General features: G+C 32.2%; 2 protein-coding genes across 2 annotated transcripts; one reads left to right on the top strand and one right to left on the bottom strand.

Annotated features, from left to right (window-relative positions):
- Window positions 1–4,177: 4,177 nt before the first annotated feature.
- On the top strand, window positions 4,178–9,653 carry LOC113845861 (omega-6 fatty acid desaturase, chloroplastic). The gene is made up of 10 exons (XM_027473517.1): window positions 4,178–4,295; window positions 4,381–4,438; window positions 4,531–4,769; window positions 5,201–5,344; window positions 5,491–5,642; window positions 6,386–6,508; window positions 6,665–6,842; window positions 7,883–8,001; window positions 8,633–8,747; window positions 9,092–9,653. Exons 1-10 carry the CDS (start codon window positions 4,257–4,259, stop codon window positions 9,251–9,253), a joined length of 1,329 nt encoding a protein of 442 aa, XP_027329318.1. The 5' UTR covers window positions 4,178–4,256; the 3' UTR covers window positions 9,254–9,653.
- An 11-nt stretch (window positions 9,654–9,664) lies between these two features.
- Window positions 9,665–13,318, bottom strand: LOC113845860 (BTB/POZ domain-containing protein At2g24240-like). Its single transcript, XM_027473516.1, has one exon. It carries the CDS (start codon window positions 11,883–11,885, stop codon window positions 10,557–10,559), a length of 1,329 nt encoding a protein of 442 aa, XP_027329317.1. The 5' UTR covers window positions 11,886–13,318; the 3' UTR covers window positions 9,665–10,556.
- Window positions 13,319–16,439: the final 3,121 nt, after the last annotated feature.

The following is a 16,439-nucleotide window of genomic DNA, read 5'->3' as shown; positions in this document are numbered from 1 at the left end:
AGTCAATTTAGTCATACTCTTTTTAGTCCTCGGACTCTTACTTTTATTTTGAATTGTAAAGGTGTCGTAAAATAGAAGATTAGACGCCATTATTAAAAGCAATTTTCCATTTTGTATCTATGGTAAGAAAAATTAAAATGAGAAATAAAAGATCGTTAAATATTTATTTTTAAAATACTGAATAAATCAGCTTTAATGTTTTTACACTGTATATGTACGACAATTTTATACTTTTAATAAAAAAGTATCACTTTTAAATGTTTAAAATCAGTGTTAAGAGTTCATGACAAGTTTGTAAATAAAAATACGTGTGTTATTTAGCAGAATTTTATGAGATAAACGGGATTTTAAATTGGCACCGGTTAAAGCTATTTCTTGTTCTTGAAGCTTTATGAATGGTTAAAGTTAAAAAAGAAAAGAGGGAAGCTTGTTATCGTGATGTCAGAAAATGCGGAGAAAGTAACATAATAAAGAAGGGTTTCATAAAATGGGGTTAAGGCACAAACATATATATGGTTGGGTTTCATATGTGCCTTGCAAGACATTGGCTTTGGACCCCTAAACATCTCATGTGGGAATCTGGGTTTCATATGTGGTTGGGTTTCGTACAAGATTTGACCAACAAACTACAAAACACAACTACCTTAATTAAATCAGTTATTGCTATCCACACCACCGACAATTTTACAGCTCATTAGATTTTCTTGTGTCACTGTTTATGGGCTTGATATTGTTTTGTTCTATGTTTACCTGAACTCATCTTCAACTTCAACTAATTTATGCTGAATAATCGATTTTGTTGTGAGTAGAAAATATTTATTACCCCTTAATGTGTTTTTAAATTTTGTGTTTAAAGCGTCATAATCGTCAGTTTAAATTGAGAAACGATTTACACATATGGAAATGTCAAACTAACATGCCTTGGGATTTTTTTTCTTCAAATTGTAGCACGTCTTAGATTTTGGATCATCATTTTTGCATTAATCACGTCATCTTTTGTTATTGTTTTCATGATTTAGTTTTTGAAAATAAGTTTAGTATATTCCGAAAGAGAATAGAGGGAGGAGGAAACTTAAATGTTGGCCCAATATAAGAAAAATTTAACTGGACTATAACTGGAATTCAAGAAATGTGTTTTTCTTCTTTGGACCAACAAAATTTGTGCTTCTTTTATATCAGTGTTCATTGTTATTATTTTGTATGATCATTCTTTAAAAACTTACACAGAAGTCAAATCCAGGAATAATCATTTTTTATTTTTATAATATTAATTTTAATTTTTTATTATTTTAAATTTGAAAATTAATTTTTTTTAGTTTAAACTAATATATATTAGTTAATCATTACATATTTATATTGAATTATTGAATATTGAATCAACATTAATAATAGTAACGACAATAATAATAAATGACTATGGTAATAATAGTGGTAGAAGTATGTAGTAATGATTACAATAATTATAATTATGAGAATGATAATAATGATAGTGAGTAATCAAAGTAATTAAATGATAAGTAAAAACATTAGTGAGTATGATAATGAATATAGTATTAGAGGTGATAATAATGTAATTATACAGATAAAAAATACTTGTGTTGATCATAATGATAATAATTAATGATATAACATTAATAATAGTTATATTCTTAAAATAAAAAGTATTATTTATGATGCAATGACAAAGATTATGATAAGCAATTAAGTGATTAAGAAAAAAAATAATGAAAGCTTAAACTAATAGTAATAATAAGAATGGTAGGCTAATAATAACAGTGAAAATTGATGTTACTAAAAAACAACAAAAGAAAAATAATAAAAAAAAAAATAACAATAATTATGATGACAATGATAGTAAAATGACAATTATAACAAAATGATAACAACATTAGTTACATCTTAAGCAACGATAGTTGACAAGAAGCAATAATAATGATAGTAAATATAATATTAATTTTTTATAAGATAAAAAAATTAAATAATTTATTTACAACTTAAAAATTTTATTCATTAATAAAACCAAGATAAATTAATTTTACACATGAGTTAAAACTTTTTTTGTTTATATTTAATTGATTGTGTTTTGTTTCAGAATATGCATTTAAAAATAGAAAAATTGCATTTATTCTAAAATGTTTAACAATGTTTTGAGTTTTTTTTTTTTAATATTTCATATAAATTTAAAAAAAAATACAAGGATAAACATGTTTATGAGATGTCTTTACAGTTTTTGTCATGGCTACGCTTACTATGCAGTTGTCTTTTATTCTAAATATTACATTGTGCTAAATCCTTATTATACGAGGAACATCGAGCAAACAGCAATGTTTATGTCTAGTATGAATAAATGTAATTAATCTTAAGATTATTTTTTGCTTAAGTATTAGTTTGACTTTAGTGAAAATATATTTTAAATAATTTTAAATTCCTACAATGAAAAAAAAAAATCACAAAAATAAACTCTACCTTGATGGCCAACAGATTTATATCAAGTAGGTGTATTTTGTTATGATAAAATTTCAATACGATATTATATTGTATTTTTAGCATTGTTATTAGATTTAAAATAATAGTTGATATTACTAATATACACAATCAATGTCAATATTATAAAATATTAAAATATTAAAGGTTGATGGAAGTCATTAAAAAAAAAAAATAATTAACCTTTATAATGACGTGTGAATTATATTTTTTATTATTACAATAATTTTTATATATGTTTTAAGTTTGTTTTAAATTTTAAAGATAAAATTATTATTTAACATTTTTAATAATTTTAAATCTCTATATTTATATTTATAATTTATTTTTATTATTTTATATAAACTTTAATTTTTCTACATATAATTTTATTTGTATAAAATTCTACTTAGTATATTGTTTATATTATTTTAAAATAAATTATATCTTAAAATTATTATAATTTTGTTAAAATTTTAATATTTGGATACATATTGTTTGTGGTTATTAAATTTTTAAAATAAATTTATAAATTTTTAATGTTTTAAATAATTTTATTATATATATATACATTCAAAATGGAAGTGGAATGTGATGGTTGAAACTAAAACAACGTTTCGAATCATAATCGCGAAAATCACGTTTTGAAACTCCAACACGGTAGCAAGATGCATGTGAAACATGCCTAAGTGAACCAGTCAATAGAGTGATTATTATTTGGACCAAAAAGAAAAAGAAAAAGTGAGTGCGTTATTACCGTATTATAGCCTACCACAACAACAAATATGTAAATGTAAAACATTTTCTAATTGATAAAGGCGTGTAAAAATATTTGTAATATTAGTATATTAAAATTAAATTCCAATATAATTTATCATATTTTTAAAATAAATATTAATTAATATACTAAGTGTATTGATTAAAAATTGAAAATAAAATATAACTATGTATTCTCCTTAGTCAATAAAAAATATTTTTACAACATTGATTAATAAGACCTTATTTTTTAATAGAAAACTACACATTTTTTAATTTTATAATAAGCGTCTCTTAGTCACGTATTAGTGAGACTCTTTTTAAACACCTCTTTCATTTTTTTAATTATGTAAGGTTATGATATAGACAAAGGAAAATAACTAATTTCCTCGTTAATATTAAAATTGAAACTTTTAGTATATATTAGTGCGAACGCAACATCATAATAACTTTGTGAGTCAAATTAGAATTACACATATAAATAAAAAGAATTAAAAAATTATTAATATTTTAATCATTTTAAAATAATTTCGATTTTTTTATAAACCAAAACCTCATCAAACATTCAATAAAATAATTTATATTTAAATAATTTAAATTAAAGACATATTTACAAAATTATTATAATAATAAAATAAGTGTTTATCATGACTTTCAAATATATATTTTTCATATTTATTTAAATTTTTCTCTATATAATTATATTATTAATAAAAAATAATTTAGATGATAAAATATTTAAACACAAGTGAAAATATAAATTGTGATTAAACTAAGCCAACAGTGTGTGCTTAACACTGTAGCCGCAGTGTGTTGGACGGAGAACGACGCCGTCCAATAAATACATGCGGCTGTGATGGTCTGCACAACGGAGTCCACATTTGGAGGGTCCCACAAAACGACTTCGTCTTGCTCTCTCACACATATAAATCACATTGCCATCCACATCGACATTTTCGAAAAGGGAAAAAAGAAAACAAAGAAGAGCGTTATCTCTCTCAATCCCTTGTGAGCTTGATTCTTCTCTTCTGCTCACAATGGCTTGCACCCTCGCAGATTCATTATTCCTTTTCAAGGTTTTCCTCTTTTAATCTTCTTCCTTTTTCTTTCACCGTTATCCTAAATTCCAACGAAGTAGAATCTCATGCTCTGGTTTTGCAGGGCTCTCATAAGAAGCCAGTTTTCAAGACAAACATTGCTGCTGCGCAATGCTCTCCAGGTCATTATTGCCCTTACCTTACCTCAATTCAGTGCTGTCGTTTTACTATTTCCTAATGGCGTTTTAAATAATTAATCGTCGTTCTGCCACAGCCATGTTTAGTTTGAACTGTGAGGGGCTTATACGGAAAGGGTTAAGGCATCAAAGGCATTTTGTTGGTAGGAATAGAGTCACTGTTGTACGTGCTGTGGCAATTCCAGTAGAACCAGTGGAAGCTGAAAGTGCTGAGTACAGAAAACAATTAGCTGAAAACTATGGTTTCAGCCAAATTGGAGAACAGCTTCCAGATGATGTTACTTTAAAGGATGTTATTAATTCCCTTCCCAAGAAGGTGCTTCTTTCTTTTTTCTTTTAATTTTTTAAATGTAGAACCGTGTCGTGTTTTATAGCGTCATCACTGAACAGGACTTTTGTGTTAAACTGTAGTTTGCTGAGTCAGTTCTTAGGTAGTCTATTATTTTCAATGATTTGTAAATTGTGTTATTAAGTTTGGATTTTTTTTCCTTGCATAAGAATATTGAGAAAATGTTCCCAATGTCATGGTGGCGTATGTGTATATAATAGAACATCAATGATGTTGTTTGTATATGGTTCTTCCATTTTCATCCCTTGTTTTGGCATAAAATTATACCCAAATGAAAAAAAAGAAAGGAAAGGTTTGTCTTCCTTTTGTAATGTTTTCATGGTGATGAGGGTACAGTTTTTATTTAGTTATGTTTAATTTGTTAATGATGCATATTTTTCCTTTACATTTTTTTGAAGGTCTTTGAGATTGATGATGTAAAAGCATGGAAATCTGTTTTGATATCTGTCACTTCCTATGCCCTGGGGCTCTTCATGATTTCCAAAGCTCCCTGGTATCTTCTTCCTCTGGCTTGGGCATGGACTGGGACTGCAATAACAGGGGTTAGTTCAGTATGCATAGTTTTCTTTATCAACATTCGTTACTGGTTCCTCACACCTATTTCTCAGCAACTCTTTTCCCCTTAAAGATCTTGGCCAACCTTCTGATTTTGTTTTTGTAATCCTCTTTCCTCTTTTTTTTCATACAGTTCTTTGTTATAGGACATGATTGTGCTCACAAATCTTTTTCAACGAACAAATTGGTAGAAGACATTGTCGGAACTCTGGCCTTTATGCCACTGATTTATCCATATGAGCCATGGCGATTTAAGCACGACAGGCATCATGCAAAAACAAACATGTAAGCAATTTTGCCTTCTGTTTTGTTTTTCCAGGTGTATCTTGTAAATTAACTGTAGCATCAGAGGGACTGGCTAATATTTCAATTTAATAGGAAGTGCAAAACTTGATTATTTGTTTTGTTTTAATAGATAGTGGGATATTGCATCATTTTGCTCTCCATGATATTTCCCTTTCCTTTCCAATATGCATTCACACTCAGTCCCGCATGTGCTCAAAGTTAGAGGGCACTAATGCAGAAAGGATAAAATGCATGCTACATACAGTATGTATAGTGCACCTATTGAGACGTGTAATGATAACATGCTTGCTAAGGAGAAAATCCTGTGCCATGTTTTATTTACATGATGCTCACAAATACTAATATGGAATCCCCTCCTTAGGAGATATTTGGTTTTAGAAAACATTTTTTATTTTCATTTTCTGTTCTTTATTTTTTATTATAAAACAACTTTCTTATTTTTATTTTGTTTTCTATTTTCAAATATTTGTATAGTAAGTATAACTTTTATTGTTTTTTTGTACAAATATTGGAAAATAGGAAATGGAATGAAAATAAGGTTAGAATTTTGTAATTAAAAGTGAAAATAGAAAATTAGAACAAAAAAGTTTTTTGAAATCAAACAACCTCTAAGGGTCTCTCTCTATCACACTCACACTTTGAGCTTTCCACACCATAATGGGTCAAATCAGTAGCTTCACTGTTTCATTACTTTGAATTGTAAGTCATTTCTGATGCTACAGGTTGTATGAAGATACTGCTTGGCACCCTGTTTGGAAGGATGAGTTTGAATCATCTCCAACTTTGAGGAAAGTAATAATATATGGATATGGTCCTTTTCGATGTTGGATGTCTATAGCACACTGGTATGGCATACAAAGGAGTCATTTATTCTTTAAGATCACCTATGCCTTGAAATATTTTTACAGTTCCGCAAGTTCTACTTCATTTACTTAAGCAGCCTTGGATTCATATTTTATGACCTTTATTTCAAATCTTGATAATGATGTGCATCCTAACAGGTTGATGTGGCACTTTGATTTGAAGAAATTCAGACCAAATGAAGTGAATAGAGTGAAGATAAGTTTAGCTTGTGTTTTTGCCTTTATGGCAATTGGATGGCCATTAATTATTTACAAGACTGGAATAATGGGATGGATAAAATTCTGGCTGATGCCATGGTTGGGCTATCACTTCTGGGTAATTTCACTTCTATCTTGGAAATTCATATTTTGTTAAACTTCACTGAAAAATTTTACAATGATTTAATCTTATGGAATGAGAGAGCACTGTGTTCAACCTTAATAAAGCTATGCCATTTTAATTTTTAAATTTAAAAACTGTTATTTAAATTTAATTTTATCCCTCTTGAGTCCTTATAATTATTCCTGGATTCCCTAGTTATAACTAGGGATTGCAATAAGTCATGATGCTCATTAAGGTCCTATGTTGGCCTATTTTGGCCAAACCTACATAGCAAACAAACTAGGCTTGTATTGTTTATAATCTTATTTAATTAAATAGGCTAAGTTTTAGGCCCTAAAAGAAAGCTTTTTTTGCTTAACAAAGTGACCTATTTATTTATTTCCTGAATGTATACATTTTGGACAACATATAATTTTATTAAAGATTTTGTTAACCTCAGTCCTTAGTGCTGAGTTTAAACGTCTACAAATAGAAAATTTTTATAAAAAAAAATATACAATTATTATATTGAAATTATAAAAATACAATAAATACTTCTTTTTTTAATAAAATTTGCTTATCTTCAGTCCTAAACAAAACTCTTTTATTAAAGATGATATTAAAAATTAAAAAGTTTAGTTTCTTAGCCTACTTTAAGGCCTACTTGTAATATAGGTTTTCTGTCAGGATTTTATATTTTTGCAAAAAAATTTAGGCTATGCCCCAAAAAATAGCAAATGATAGTTATTAGGCAAAGATCAGGCTGGCATTTTGCTAAGCAGGTCTAACACTATTTGCACCTCCAGATAAAATATCATGCATGCCCTTTTTATTTTAAATCATTGACAAATTTTGTTTGTTACCATATATTGCAATCTTGTTGAATTATTAATATTTAGTAGTTCTGTTATCCCCCCACCCCCCAAGATACAGTGTGCCGTTGCCAAGTCTGAATTTTCTTGATATAATTAATACTCTGGCCATGTGTCTTAGAATTTAAAGTTATATAAAGAGTCCAATATCTAAGTGGTTTTTTGTTTTGCTGGCAATCACAGATGAGTACTTTTACCATGGTACATCATACTGCACCGCACATACCATTCAAATATTCAGAAGAGTGGAATGCTGCACAAGCACAGCTTAATGGAACTGTTCATTGTGATTACCCTAAATGGTAATGGAATTCCTTTTGCTCCTTTGATTGCAATTTATGTTTTCCTTTCCAATAAATTGTCACATGGAGGTGGAATATAGTGCATAATTGATGAGCTATTGTTGAATTTTATTTCATTACTTATCCGAAGATGACTGATCTTGGATTCTATGAATAATTTTTAATGATTTATCCTTCTTATCCTACCTATTCCTTATCTGTGCTCCAGTGTTATTAAAATACAAGACAAAAATTTGAAAAAATAAAACAAATGAGAATAAAGATCTTTTTCATAGGCCAACGATGTTTTCCCAGGATGAGTTCTTATTTGAGGTGAAGAAGATTTTTACATGTGCTTTGATATTGCATTACTATTATTGATTAATTATGAATCTAATTTGAAATGTTTTTTATCAACCAACAAAATTTGAAATGTGTTAATGCTTACAGTTTCCTGATATCTGTTTTAATGTCTACTGCCAGTGAATGTGTTAAATTTAAAATGCTTGATTATTCATATGTTACATTGCATCCCCTGAATTACTTATCTTATAACCCCCCCCGGCTTTCTCATTTTGTCTTAAAAAACGTTTGTATATCATAGGATTGACAAACTTTTTTCTTTTGTTGCTATTTTTTTTTTCCTGAACAGGATTGAGATCCTATGTCACGATATTAATGTCCATATTCCTCACCACATATCCCCGAGGATACCAAGCTATAATTTAAGAGCAGCCCATAAGTCTCTCCAAGAAAATTGGGGACAGGTAAGACAGAAAGTGCCGATATCGTTTTCTGCCTGTTCATGTATGGAACGAGGGTCATTGTTCAATGCATTAAACTTATATTATCAGCACTGTCAGCATAATTAACAAGTAATGGCTGGCTTTTTCTTCCTTTCTCGAGTCTCAGTCTTAAAAAAATATTAAAATTGTTAGACTATTTGCTTTGCCACTGAAGCTTCTTTTAGATATAGTCCAAATAAAAGATTTGGCAGTTTTGTTTATTCCAATAATACATATTTGTAACTTATCCCATTGGTTAAATTCTCTAGAAAATTGTCATTGTTGCTAATTATTTTTATCTTGTTTTCTTTGTGTTGGATCGACAGTATCTGAATGAGGCTAGTTGGAATTGGAGATTGATGAAGACAATCATGACAGTGTGTCATGTGTACGACAAAGGGCAAAATTATGTTGCCTTCGACGAACTTGCCCCTGAAGACTCTCACCCAATTACATTTTTGAAGGAAGCCATGCCTGATTATGCCTAATTAGGTCCACGCTGGCTTTCTTCTCATATGAAATTTTTTATGTATCAAATTAGGTTGGTATGCCGTTCAATTTCTTTTTACATGTTCGTTCTTTGTCTAATAGGGTTTTGTTTTTCCTATCACGTATAAAGAGAAAATTGCTTGCTGCTATCGATAATCATGTTACCAAGTTGCGGATTATCCAAGGCCAAGCCCCAAGAAGCATTCATTAGGTTAAAGTAGATGGGTAATCTTTACAGCGAGGTTCTTGCCAGATATACACGTTGGGAGAACATTGTATTATATATTTTAATATATAAAGTTGTCCAACGGATAAGAAAACACGTGGAGTTGCACAGTGGTTTGAGCGCAATGAATTATGCTGAGTACTGCCAATATTATTGCTGGGTATTTTTTTTTCTTTATATTGCTGACATTTAGGTCTACAGTGTCCTTCTGGTCTAGTGAAAAGTCCATATCCAACCATAACTGTTTGCAAACTTCAAAGTGGAACGATCTTCTAAACACAAACAAGTGTTTCCTCGTGGGGAGACCGAGAGAACCCAATCCATCTTTTTTTTCCCGCTAAACAACCTGAGTTTGATTAAATTAATATTTGGAACTTGGACAACGAAATTGTCTGGTTGGTTATCGTCCGTTAATCTCAAATATCTAACAATTTGAGACTTTGGGATTTATGTGTGCTTTTGATGGATTTGGTGCAGCCGAAAGAGTTCAAGGGATATTTTATGTAGTACCATTTATTGGGAAAGTAAAGTGACCTAAAAGCCGCAAACCACTCCACCCACCAGTGACGCCTTCTGGCTGAAGCGATTCCATTCAAAGCAAGTCCAAATGGCATAGCAGTTACAACTGCTCACGTGCCAAGGGAATTCAGTTCACATGATTCCCTTCGTCTTTTTAAGGTTAGTGAAGTGACTTTACTACATTTAAACCGCAATATTAGTTGGGAAAGAAAAAGGCGAAACAATGTAAGGAAGAGAATATGTCCTTTAAATAGCAAAAAAAAAAAAAAAACGGAGAGAGAGAAAAACAGGGGGCTGGTACGAACCTAGAATCTGCAAGAGATCGAAGTGATGTATGAAATCTGAGTCACAGGAAACAGAAAATATGCAATCCATATTTAGTATTATCTTTATCTGTAGATCTGCAATCCACTACACCTTTAGACTTTAGTTATAAACTACTCAATCTCGTATATACAAGTTTTAGACTCAACACTGCATCAAATGCAGGAGCATTCCGGTTGTAGCAAACTATAGATAAGTAACCGTAAACTAAGCAAGCCACAGTATAAAATAAATCATAGAATTGGTGGTGTTGGAGTCTCCCATATATCAAACACATTCTGCTCACTATGAAGGGCGAAAAGCCTATCCCCTCCAATGGAAAAGTCACAAATTGAACCACCATAGCTTCGTCTGAGCCTGGATGTCAAAACCCATTCAGGGCCACAAAACACTGAAATGCAATCATTCATGGAGGAAAAAAGCTGGCCTCCATGCAGTGCCAATTTGGGGTAACAGGGTTCCTCTGGCATCTTCCCATTCATCAACCTACTTCTTGAGCTCCACCTAATGCTTGTGGCACCAGAACTCCTCAAATCCATGAACCCCAAATCCTCAAACTCATTGACCACACAAATGGAGTTGTTGTCCTCCATTGCAATTGCATCCCTCACCCGTTTCTCATCCACAGCAAAGGGAGCCCCCACATCAGACCAACACCAAACCATCCTCTTCTCCCTGAAATCCAAAAGGCTAATGTAACAGTTGTCCTTCCTAGGAAACATAGTAGCAACCAACAAACAGTTGCTCCCTTCCAACCACTGAAGCTTATCAGCATCCCCAAGAGACCAACCGAAAGGCTCATAAAAAAAATCAATTTGACTCCCAGTTACCTGGTCCCAAACACCAACCCCATACTCATTACTTCTTCCCTTACAGCTAGAAAATATCTTATAATCCGAACTAAAACTCAAAGCACCAGCAGTGTAACTCTTCACCCGATTCTCATGACTAACTTGAAACTTATATCTAAGTTCCCCCGTGTGGGAACTAAACAACCCCATCCCACCATCACCCCTCCCAAGCCTTTCACTCACTCCAATTACTATGTTGTCGGAGTCAACCCAACCAGCATCATTAACTCGTTGATAATCAAGATTGAGAGGAGGGTGTTCCTCTAACATCCAATCATACACATGAACCATGCTACCATGAGCTACACAACAACCACCATCAGGGCCAGCCCGAATGGCTGTTCCATCACCCGGTGCTTGACCCTGCAAGGACCGCGACAACCTCAACCTGTTACCATCGAATGGACCCCACTTTGCGGCTCTAACGTGGTCCAGGACACCGTAAAAGAGGGCCTCTCTGTAGAGGAGTTTCTCGGGGATGCTGGGTGGGATGCAGAGTTCCCCGGTTCGGAGCAGATCGAGGAGAACAGCGAAGCAATCGGGGTTGCGATCCATGAATCTCTCGCTCACGTTATCAGATATCAGGTTCCAATTCTCGTCAAACATTGCCCCGAACATTGAATTGCGCCCTGCATTGGCCAGTGTTGTTGCTGTCGTTTCCATCACTCTGCCTCCTACGTTGAATTTCACCCTGTCTTTTTGAACCCCCATGATTTGATTTCTCCAAAGTTTGAAACTTTGCGAGAAAACCAGGTGGGGATGGAGATGGGGCTCGTCAATTCAGCAGGGTTGAATTGGATTGGATGAACACGGGGAACACGGGGTTTCAGGGCTGTTTGTAACTGCCACAAAATGGTAACGGAATAAATAGGAATTGAAAATATTATGGTTGAAGGGTTGATTGGAATTGAAGCAAAGATGAAGAGAGGGTGTGTGTCCCAGGATCAGAGGTTAAGTTAAGCAACAAAAAAATGATGATTTTGTGGGGAAGAAAACAAGACATGGATGGTTATTGTAAGAGACACACTCACACACGGCTTTAAAAAAAAGTGGGTTTTTAAAATTGTGGGATTTGGTGAAAGAAAGAGGAATCAAGATGATGCGTTGGAGCGGTTGGAATTCAAAACCGAATTGACTCGGTTTAATCTCTCCCTCTAAGTCACTGTTGGTCTTTCTCTCTCTGTTTTCCAATTGGAATTTTTCCCACGTCTTTCTGTCCTTTGGCTTCTTTGTTATTGGTCGTGGGACATGTAATTGAATCTTTCTCATAAAAATAATCTAACCGGGGTCCAATTAATCACACACTATGGTTCTCAGGATCACATCCAACGGCTGTAATGAAATATGAATCGTAGGAATAAAGTACACATAAGGTAGCATGGGATCATAACCCTTGTGTGCTTTGCTGAATTGTAGTAATATTTAAGGTGGCTGGTTCTCTCTGTTTTTCATACCAAGTCAACTTTCATGCGCGGTATTTGGCGTAAAGAAAGCGCGTCATGAGACTCCTAATTTCTAAATTTAAGTAGATTTTTTAGAACTCAGAATTAATACGAGTGGGACAACAGAGTTAGATTTTATGAGCGACTTATTCTGTTTACTCTTTGAATTTTGTAACTAATTATGTCAACTTACCATTTATTGACAAGTAATATGTCTATATCATTCTTTAGTTCACTTAAAGAAGGTTTTCCAAACCTAATTGGATGGCACTCTCTCTCTTGTACTGATGAGGGTAGGGGAAATTGCACCATTCGTTGTGTGACATTCGAAGTGCCAATTTTCACTAATAAAAAAATACACACCAAAAGGGTCTTTTTTTCTTTTCTTGAGATTAATTCGAATGATGATCATCTCTAATTCACGATAGATATAGAGATAAGTTTTAACGTCAGCAGTTATCAAATGAATGTTGACCTTTTCCATTTTGTCCTTTCTTGATAAGATAAGTTCAATTTGCCTAATAGGAGTGTTTTTCTATTTTAAAAGGTATATGAAAACTTATTGCTTGACAAGTTGTGAAAGTCGAGGCCTTTTCCTCAGTTTTTTGGCCTTGAATTACTCAGCTTTTTCCATATCCCCTGTCCCACCCACCCATTCAACTTCGTTGTAGCGGGCCGTGAACGGCAAAACTTTCACACTTGAGTATTCACAAAAAGAAAAAAAAAAAGAGGACAAATTAATTGAGTATTGAACACTTCTTATTTCTTAGAGCTTTAGAAGTAGTCAATACGTTCCAATTCCTATCAGACAAAAGGCTAACGGATCAAATGAATCACTGAAATTATGATTGTTTTTATTGCTGATATAAATTATAATAATAAAGATTAAAATGATTGGTTTATGTTAATTTTAAATACTAAAATAATGTTTCTATAATTGGAAAATATATTAATCGATATTTATGGGTTTAAGGTCTAATTTGATGCATTATTCTTGTAAAAAATAAAATAGGAAATAATAACGAGTTTAAATGCAAAACACTGCCCAGTGGGGAAAAATGTGGAAGAAGATTGGGTAGGTCAAGCAGCTCTTTCCTTTTCATTTTCAGTGACATTGCGAGATAAGAATAAACATGGCATGGTGGACCTTGATTCTAAGTTAATATCGTGAAAAGGTTTCAAATCAGGATTTATACAAGTAGACCCTAAACTAGATATAATATAATATTTTAAAATTACATCCAACGGCTGGCAATATAAGCCTAGCATGATTGAGTAAAATCATACACATATCCTTCAAATCATGTAAGATATTGCTACTTGCTACACATAATTTGATATCAAACAACGTTTGGTGGATATGTGATGGTCACAATCTTCTTTTCAGTAAGTGGAATGAGGGAGACACCGAATGCTTCATATCACAATTTTGGATAACAAGCTTAGGATTGGCTCCAGAGTTACATAGCTTAAAAAAGACATTACATGATTGGAAATTTTCTTAAACTCAAAGGCATCGACCATATAGTTTATCTTGGTCTTATCTTCCTCTTGGTGGGTACGACCAAACAAGTTAACGAATCCTTTATATTTGCCGCAAGCATGATACACAGATGAGGTAGCAAGAGTTAATCTGATTGGTCCAAGTGTATGGTGCATTATCATCTTTACCATCAATCACACATCTATTGCAACGTACAAGATGGACTTGCTATAATTTGGTCCATCGCAATCTCGATAAATAAGTTCCATATAATCATAATAATAATGGTCATGATAGAATTGGTTTTTACCATTAGAACTGGTTATATTATTAAGGATGAAAATTTTCCTAATTAAACCTATCCTCATAAAATAATGCATTTTGTATGATATTCTATTTGATTCTACCATAGTTATAACAGATTATCATTATTGTTGAAGCAGGGTTAGATGAACACTGGTTATTTTTTCTTTTGTGACTTTTTCATCTATGTTCCTTTTTAGATGAAATTGTTGTAGGTGAAGGGTATTGGTATGCATGGCCATTGGGGTGATTTACCAACAACTTTGTCAATTAGGTGAATTATTGGAACCAAAGAAGTTAGGTACAACTTTCTCAGTGAGCAATTGGTGTATCTTTACATGAATTCGACGTGGCAAAAAGAGAAAGTGTGATTCAGAAGTATCATTTGAATAGGGAAGAACCGCGCTCAATCTCTCAATTCTAGTTCCGATTGCACAGAGTCATCATTGGATGATAATGAATACTATGATGAAGAAGTTGTGTTGGAAACTGGGTGGTGGGATAAAAAAGTAATAGCCATTGTTGAATTCTATTACAAAAGAGCAATAAAGAGAAGGAAACTAAGGACAAAATCTGAATTGATCAAGATTGTATAATTTGTTATTATAGAACATAACTCTCATCTCAGGTCTATCAGCAATTTACATATGAATACACCTACTGATATGAAAGGATACAAATGGGAAGTGAAAGAAAATAAACTAAACTAACTAGCCGTTAAAGTCTATTAAAATAGAATAAGAGAGTAATTAATTTGTTTTACTGTTAACATGGTGCTGAGTTTCATTCAATAAATTCAACCATTCTAGTGTGTATTAAGAAGCTTTCCAACAAGTAAGACATCATCATTGTTCTTGTTCTTGCCATTTATTGTTCTGCCTCTTGCAATTTCCATTTTTGTTCTTATAATTTCTTTTTCTTGTTTCTGTTCTTGCAATTTTATGTTCTTGTAAATTCTTGAGAAGCTTTCCAACAACTAAGGCATATAATCATTAATATCATTATTATTGTTCATGCAATTTCTAATGCTTGTTCTTGCATCTTTTTATTCTTGTTCTTATTGTTCAATTTTTCATGTTCTTGTTCTTGCAATTTCTTGTTCTCATTGTTGCTGTACTTGTAATTCTTGTTCTCATTTTTGTTGTTCTTGTAATTTGTTGTACTTGCAATTTCTTCTCCATGTTCTTGCAATATGTTACTCTTGATCTTGCAAATTTTCGTGTTCTACTGCTTTTCCTTATTCCTACAATTTTTTGTTCTCGTTCTTGTAATTTTTTATACTTGCCATCTTCTTCTTCTTGCAGCTTCTTGTTCCAGTTCTTGCAACTTCTTGCAAATTTTCTCGTTCTATTTCTTTTCCCTGTTCCTACAATTTCTTTTTCCCCTTCCTGTGATTTGTGGTACTTGAAATTTCTTGTTCATGTTCTTGTAATTTCTTACTCTTGATCTTGCAATTTTTCTTGTTCTGTTTCTCTTCCTCGTTCCCACAATTTCTTGTTCTTGTTCTTGTAATTTGTGGTACTTGCAATTTCTTGTTCATGTTCTTGCAATTTTATGCTCTTGGTCTATTTCTTTTCCTTGTTTCTACAATTTCTTGTTCTTGTAATCTTTGGTACTTGCAATTTCTTCCTCTTGTTCTTGCAATTTCTTGCTCTTGATCTTGCAATTTTCTTGTTCTATTTCTTTTCCCTGTTCTACAATTTGTTCTCGATCTTGTAATTTGTGGTACTTGCAATTTCTTGCTCTTGTTCTTGCAATTTTCCTTGTTCCTCAATCTTTGTTCTCGTTCTTGTAATTTATGGTCTTTGCAATGTCTTCCTCTTGTTCTTGCAATTTCTTGCTCTTGATCTTGCAATTTCCAACAAGTGAGGCATATCATCATCATCATCATTATCATTGTTGTTGTTCTTGTAATTTCTATTCTTGCAACTTTTTATTCTTGTTCTTGAAATTTCTTGTTCTCATTGTTGCTGTCCTTGCAATTCTTGTTCTCATTAATTCTTGTAATTTGTTGTACTTGCAATTTCTTCTTCATGT

Source organism: Abrus precatorius, unplaced genomic scaffold, assembly GCF_003935025.1.
Source record: "Abrus precatorius isolate BTA unplaced genomic scaffold, Abrus_2018 Scaffold8, whole genome shotgun sequence".
Lineage (NCBI taxonomy): Eukaryota > Viridiplantae > Streptophyta > Magnoliopsida > Fabales > Fabaceae > Abrus > Abrus precatorius.
Note: the sequence above shows the minus strand (reverse complement) of the source record. Positions and strands in the feature narration are given on the sequence as shown.